The sequence below is a fragment of the Emiliania huxleyi genome (assembly GCF_000372725.1).
Source record: "Emiliania huxleyi CCMP1516 unplaced genomic scaffold EMIHUscaffold_798, whole genome shotgun sequence".
Taxonomy (NCBI): Eukaryota; Haptophyta; order Isochrysidales; family Noelaerhabdaceae; genus Emiliania; species Emiliania huxleyi.
The window spans coordinates 5,180-12,565 of NW_005196035.1; the positions used below are offsets into that span (position 1 = coordinate 5,180).

General features: G+C 62.8%; 1 protein-coding gene across 1 annotated transcript in view; it reads right to left on the bottom strand.

Annotated features, from left to right (window-relative positions):
- Positions 1-4,781: 4,781 nt before the first annotated feature.
- The window catches only part of EMIHUDRAFT_249590 (oligosaccharyl transferase), a gene marked incomplete at both ends in the record, with an annotated part of 6,235 nt that continues 3,630 nt past the window's right edge, over positions 4,782-7,386 (bottom strand). Inside the window, 8 exons of the mRNA XM_005759738.1 lie at positions 4,782-4,838; positions 4,961-5,059; positions 5,371-5,519; positions 5,674-5,727; positions 5,809-5,956; positions 6,140-6,274; positions 6,425-6,535; positions 6,954-7,001. Coding sequence (XP_005759795.1) covers positions 4,782-4,838; positions 4,961-5,059; positions 5,371-5,519; positions 5,674-5,727; positions 5,809-5,956; positions 6,140-6,274; positions 6,425-6,535; positions 6,954-7,001 — 801 coding nt within the window. The remainder of the gene's footprint in view (positions 4,839-4,960; positions 5,060-5,370; positions 5,520-5,673; positions 5,728-5,808; positions 5,957-6,139; positions 6,275-6,424; positions 6,536-6,953; positions 7,002-7,386) is intronic.

Here is a 7,386-nt window from a genome sequence, read left to right on the forward strand (position 1 = left end):
ACGGCTTGTGTGGCTGGCCGCGCAGCGCGGAGGTCTGGACTCGGACGGATGCGGGATGACTGCTGCTAGGCTGTGGCTTCGTCAGCGCTGAGCGCCGAGGAGGTTGAGGCGGCGGCGGCGGCGGCGGCGACGGCGCAGCAGGCGGCGCAGACTGCGGTGGCGGACGCTGCCCCCGTGGCTGCCAAGACGTTGGTCCTGCTGAAGCGCGCGGCGGCGGCGGCGGAGAGTGCCGGCGCAGCGGTCGAGGAGTACACTGCCGCCGCGCTCCCGCTCTCGGCAGAGGTGGGCGGGCGGGTGGGAGGGTCTGCGAGCTGTGAGGGGCGTCTGTTCACACAGCGTGCGCCGTCAGCAGGTCGGCGCGCGTGTCGGAGAGTCTGCGAGGACCGCTGCAGCCTGCGCCGCCGCCGCCGCCGCCCCTCGGCTCGAGGCTGCGGGCGGCCAGCTGGCGGCGGCCGCGCGGGAGCTGGCGGCGGCGGCGGCGGCCGAGGTGGACACACGAGTTGCGCCCGCGATAGAGGCTGCGCTCAAGCAGGGCGCAGAGGAGGTGCAGCGGGCTGCGGGCCTTGCTGGGCGGACAACCTCTTCACACCAACCGGCTGTGAACAGGTGCAGCGGGCGGCTGCGCAGGCGGTGCCTCGCTGACGACTGGCCGTGCCTTGATGGGGGACCCGGGGCGCCGCCAGCACGCCGGCACGCCGGGTTGCTTTTTTTTCTCCTCCGCCTTGAGGTGCCTTGGACGCTGCTCCCTGCCTCCCTGCGCCAGGACGACGGAACCACCGTGCTTTGCGACCTCACCCTAGCCGTCTTGCACCCCCCCCCCCCCCCTTCTTCTTCTAGCTAGTGCCATGGACGCACACTGTCGCAGAGCTGCCTTGCATGCCGCCCGGTGGGGCTTGCCACATGCCAGCCGAGACGGTGGCAGTCTTCATATAATGTACGATGACGGTACGGTCTACAGCACACAAAACGAAAGCTCACTTGTCACTTCTGGAGTGCTCCACGCGGCGCGATCTGCGAACTCTCCGGTCGCGGGCGTGACTGTTTTGGGGGGAAATTATTTTGCGGTGACGGCGTATCTCTCGCGTCCTCACCGCGGGTGACTGTTTCGTCCCCGGTCTCACTTGCATGATTTTGTCCGTCTCTCTGCGTCTCTCCAAGCGTCTCTCTGCTGTCACAGTTCTCTAGCGTCTATCTGCTGTCAAGTGCTGAGCGTGTCAGTGTCGCAGGTGCGTCTCACTCTCAGATGCGTCTCACATTCGTGTCTGTCTCTTTCGGCTGCGTATCACTCAGTCTCACGGCTGGGCTGAGACGTCATAGTCCTGCTGAGCGAAGTGAGTCGTCTCACTTCCCTCTGAGCCAGTGCTGAGCCATAATGAGACGCGGCGCAGGGCGGGGGGTTTGAGACGCCACAAGCCGCTGCTTGCTTGAGTCGTCTGACTCAGGTCCGTGCTAGAGACGCAAAATTATGGCGATTGAGGAGACTCAACTCAGGCTGTGTCTGAGGTGCGGCCTGGCGGGTCTCGGTGAGTGTAGACGAGCCCTAAGCATAATCGCGCTCTATGGGAGCAGGCGGACATCGCTTCCAGGGAGGGGGGCGCACTTCTCTGCACACCACATGCTAGGGGGGGGGTCCGACCCCCCCCAGAGGCTTCACCACATGCTAGGGGGGGAGGTCCGCCCCCCCCCAGCGCCTTCACCAAGGCTGTGGAGGCATCAGCAAAGCCGTCTTGCACGGCGGTTGTGACGGCGGCCTGATTGTCAGTGGTGGTTTCAACGGTGACGGTCAGCGTCGAGCTCGAGTCGAGACGTCGCCGCCGGGACGTGTCCTTGCCCGCGCAGTCGATTTTCACCTTATCCGGGGGGGCCCCGATTTTGGCGCCAAGCTTTGTGGCCAGAGTTGATGCGTCAATGTCGGCGCAGCTCCCGGAAAAGTCAACTGTGACCGTGATTGTGGCGCCCGCCGTGTAGTCGGACGGGTAGTTGGGCACCGTGGGTGGATAGGGAGCTGACGGGGGGAAGGGGTGATCGATCCAAAAGGGGGGAGCGGCTGGTGGGGGCGTTGTTTGCCAATCGTACAAGAGGGAAAACCCAATCGTGTTGTTTCCATTTGGTGCTGGCCCATACGTCCCAACATTCGGGACAGTGGATCGACAGGGCTGTTCTCTGGTGCATTGCGTTGTGGCAGACAGAAGGCTCTCCCTTGACAAATTGATGAACGTCATGCATGTACCAGTGTCAAGATCATAAGTCATGTAAGCCTCCTTTCCAAGGGCGGAGTCCCCATCAAAGATGCTGCAACACGTTCCAAAGTCTCCAAAATCGTTAACAGCTGGGCCAATCCCCAAACCAATTTCCTCGTGGAGTACGCAAACCCCGTCGCTTGGATGACAGGGTACGCCTTCAATAACGCCGATTACATCTGGCCTCTTGTATGCCAGTGTGCCGTAGTACATCGAGTAGTTCAGCCAACGGAAGCAATCTGTTTGTTCCCAAGGCAGAAGTGCTGGCGCAGGCGAGACCATGGCCTCTAGATCGACGGAGCCGACGCACGCGAATCTGGGCAGGCCGCGGCCGCCGGACCTATTTTCGTCCAAAGTATTTTCGTCCAAAGGGCCCCCCCCGAGGGGGGGGAAGCTTCCCCCCCGGGCTGGAGGGGGGCTCCCGGGGGGGGGGGTGGGCGCCTGCGCCGCAGGCGCCCTGCGCCGTAGGCGCCAGAGCTGCCGCGTAGCGGCAGCGCCGCACGCAGGCGCTGGAAGCGCCGTAGGCGCCGTAGGCGCCTTCAGGCGCCGCGGAGCGGCGCGGGGCGCCGCGGAGCGGCGCGGAGCGCCGCCGCAGGCGGCGGACAGCAGGCGCGCAAATTAAACGCATTTTTTTACTCCACGGTTTTGCCACAATCTTCAAAATCCGGTACAAATCGACTTAGACGGCCCCGTGTCCGCCCCGTGCGGATCCCTGAAGCTCTCGCACGTGACCAGGGCGTCGGGCTGGGGTGCAGTAGAGGCAGCAGACAGCAGGCTCCCGGATATAAGCGCCAGTATTGAGTCTGTCATTTTGACACTGTATTCGGTTTTGCCTCCTGACTCTTAGCACTCACGGCACTCTTAGCCGTGCGGCCGCACAGAGGACATAGTAGAATGAGCGACGGGTTGACGTTCGGTCACGCAGGAAGCTCGTCCACCCCATCTCTTTGCTTGCATGTGCAGCATTCGCACGGCGTCCGCTCCGGCCTTAAAGGTGCAGCACGGCGCGCGGATTCCGTCTCGATGCGCTCTGCCCGTTCATGCAGTCACCAGAATTACTTGGACCTCTCCTGCAAGAACGCAGCTGGGTCTTGGAGCTTCCCCATCCCGTTCTTGCCGCATCCCACCCGTGGCGGCGAGGGTGGCGGCGGCGAGGGTGGCGGCGAGGGTGGTGGCACGCTGCCGTACAGATGCCACGACGAGGTCGAGCACGCTTCTATACGCTCGCCCAGCCTTCCTTTCCATCCCATTAGGCAGCCTGGGAACGGTGGCGGTCAGAGGCAAAGCCTACGAGGGGTGGTGGAACCACATGTCACGGCTACTGCCGGCTCGACCCCACGATAGCCTCCGAAGGCTGACTTTGCGGCACAATCATCGGACGATGTCGACGAGTTGGGTCGCTCTCGCGGTAGTCAGATGACCTCCCATGCTAGTATCATCGGCTAGGGCCGCAGGAAGCGCGGGGGAGGGCGCTGGGAGCAACACGGAGCTCCGTTGGACGTTTTCAAGATTAGCGTGTCAGAGTGAAATGGAACTACAAGCCTCAGGTCAGCCGCTCGAGGTCAGCCCCTGGGGGAACCACCTCCGAAGGGGGGTGGACGTACAGCGGCACGAGGGCTTCAGCGACAGCCACAGCTACCATGGGAACACGTGATCCACACAAAGCCCCAAAGTAGGCATACCCCCCGGCGCAGTGTCTCCCGCTATGTGTGTCGCCGTTCGTCGGCCGGGCGCCGGGGCACGCTATCCTGTGCAGTCCCAGGCCGTGAGTCAGGACAAGTGGGGGCGGCCGGGGCGGAGAGTGCCCAGGAGCGTGCTCCTGGGACCTCTCGTCTAACTTCGGCCCAGTCCGGCGGTTGCGTCGACCCTTCCATCACCCTGTCGGAAGAGGGGCGTGCCGGTGGATGCACCTTGCACGTCCGGGGGGGTCCTGGAGATAATTTTTCACCTCACCCCGGCCCTCAATCGACGGTCGGAGTGTCACAGCGTGAGAGGGGAAATGCAACTCGTAGACAGACCGGGCCTTTTAAGCTGGGGGGGGGGGGGGGCTGCAACCTCCCCAAGCTCGCAGGTGTCAAGCTCGCAGGGCCCCTCGGGCCTCGGGGGCCCCCCCCCCCCCCCCTTCCCTACCCCCGACGTACCATGACTCCTCGAGCCAAAACGGCCGGAAGAGCCAAAACGCCGCGGGAGCAGCCTCCGAGGACCCGGCGGAGAGCGGCCAAGCAGCGAGGAAGCAAAGGGGGAGAAAGGTGAGGGGGATATAGCCTCAGAGGGGTGAGAGGCGCCGCGGCGCTCACTCGGCGGCGGCGGCGGCGGCGGCCGCGCTCTCGGCAGGCCTCCCCCCTGCGCCGCCGCCCATGCGGCGCATGTATTCTTCGTGGTACTTTTGGCTGGCGGCGTCGCGCTTGACGTTGAAGTCCTCGAGCTGCCTACGCAATGTGGGCCGTCGGTTCAAAGGGGCGAGGAGCTCTTCATGACGGGACGTTGACGCCGACGAGAGCTGCCTATTAAATAGTGATTAAGTAATTAGGAACTGCTTAATTAGCGCGTCGACGGCGACGAGAGCTGCTTGAAGTTGCGGCGCGAGTTGATGAACTCCTGCAGCGCGGGCGGGTACTTGAGTAGTGAAGAAGAATGAATGTGATTAGTGAATAAGAATTAATTAGTTCATGAATGGTTGAGGTGTCGAAGGCCTGCAGCGCGGGCGGGTACTGGCCGACGCAGTACCACGAGCCGGGCGCATCGCACACGCGGTTCGCCGGGTCGGCTGCCCACAGCTTCGACTTGAGCGAGACGCGCTTCACTTTGTAGATGCGGACCTGCCATAAGGTCACTCCATGAGTGTCAACAGTACCTTGGCCTGGTGTTGAGGCTGCACTTTGTAGATGCGGACATGTCATGCTATGTTCTCCTCCTCGACAGCGACTGTAGACGCGACCCTCATCGCTGTGTGGATGCGACCTTGCCATGCTTGGAGGAGATACGGGGAGATACGGGGAGATATGCGGCCTCGCCGTGCTTGGAGTAGGCGTGCTAATTAATCAGTTCATCAGTGGGTACTAATGAATTCATCACCGTGCCGTGCTTGGAGGAGCAGGCGTTATGAGCTAATTGGTTCTGACTCCAATACTAATGAATTCCTCGCCTTGCCGTGCTTGGAGGAGTAGGCGTGCTCAAAGTACGACGAGTTGACGGCGACGCCTCGCTGCCCGTTGAGCACGAGCTTGTACAGCAGCGACTTCTCCATCATCGGTGTCGGCGAGCGGTCGCGGTAGAAGCCTACCGTGAGAGAAGACACCACCCTCGGGGCGGGAATGCGGCGTTGTGCAGTGTACTCAGAGCGCTGCGTGTCATCTGAATGCGGCGGAGTCCGTGTCCTCTCCAGTGCCGGCCGGAGGGCAAGAGTGCGCATTCCGCTTCTTGGGGCAGAAACCGAAGTTGCTGCAGGTGGGGTCGTTGCCGCAGTGGCCGTGGAAGACCGAATTGCCTAGAGAAAAAGGAGTGCGTGACGAAAAAGAAACGCCTGGCGGCGGCCGTGGAAGACCGAGTTGCCTAGAGAAAGAAGAACTGCGTGGCGCAAAAGAAACAGACTCCGACCGGCCGTGGAAGGCCGCGTTGCCGATCCGCGCCAGGTGCGGCGACTTTGCTAGGTCGTCGCCTCCGCCGCCCGCCCAGACGAGCACGTAGTCGGCGAGGTGGCGCGCGTACGAGTGCGCCTAATTCATCGTTAATTTATAGTTAATTAATCGTTAACTAGTAGTCGGCGAGGTGGCGCGCGTACGAGTGCGCCTCCTCTTGCGGCGCCGTGAGGATCCGTCCGAGCGTCGCGATGTGCTCGTGGTTCCAGGTGTTCCTAATTACTTAATAACTAATTACTTAATCATTAATTAATAGGCTACCAGATCACTCGTGGTTCCAGTGTTCCCGTCGGCGACCGAGGTGCGATTGGCGATGCCGGTGATCTGGTAGCCGTAGTCCCACCAGGCCATCACGCGCGCGTCCTCCGGCGTCTTGTCGCGCAGCCACCAGTACGCCTGCGGCAGTAGTCCACTCATGATCAGCGAGGAGCGCATCAGTGACGAGGAGTCACCACCGGAGTGCCGACAACAGTGTGCAGCACAGACCTCGTCTAAGATGCGACATGCAAACGACGATAGGTAGTGCGCTGCTGCTACTGCTACTACCAGCCAGGCCTCGCGGTAGTCGTCCACCATCACCGTCTGCCCGTTCGAGTACGTCGCTTTGAACATGATCTGCGGCCGCGACGACCCCTCCGCCATACGGTGGCAGTAGGCCTGCGTTGCGAGACAGCCAGCAGGAGGGCGTGATCACGGCTGAGTACAGCTGAGTCTGTGTCCTCTCGAGCGCTGGTTGAGAGACAAAGAGCACGTGCCCCGCTCTTCTACCGCCGGCGTGGAAGTCGTAGTTGCGGGGGGGGGGGGGGGGGAGTATCGGGAGATACGGGGGGAGGTACGTGGAGATGTTTCCGCTTCTAGGGCAGCAAGCGTAGAAGTCGTAGTATGCGTAGATTGTCGCGAGGGCCAGAGCGAGCCCCATACACAGCCGCGTCTTGACCCCGCCCGGAGAATCGGCCACCTACACCAGCCCGTGCGTGCACCGTTGCGCAAGAGGGTACTCTCCATCCTCCTCCACGCCGGGAACGTCCGCCACCGCCATCACCGCCGCCGCCGCCTCCTCCCTCGCCGCGGCGACCCCGCCGAACGGGTTGGTCTCTGCGCGGCGGCTCTCCGCGCGCCGCGCCTACAGCGCGAGCCGCGGAGTCCCATGCCTCCAGAGTATCGAATCCAGTGTGGGTTTAGTCCCGTGAGTGGTGCGGTACTGCCGCGCCTTACGCGCGACCACCCATCAATTAACTAATCATTATGGACTAATGACTGGCTCTCCGCGCGCGCCGACAGCGCGCCCACGCCATTCGCCTCCCTTGCACCCCCAGTGCTGCTTTCCTGAGGACTGCCGTCGCTCTGGGCTGCGGCGGGCGTGTGTGTGCGTCTGAATACGGCGTAGCACGTGTCCGCTCGAGCCCCGGGTGGGTGGGTAGGAGAGAGCGCTCTTCCGCCTCTAAGGCGGTGCGCCCTTGGGGAGGTATGGGGAGGTATGGGGAGATATGGGGAGATATGGGGAGATA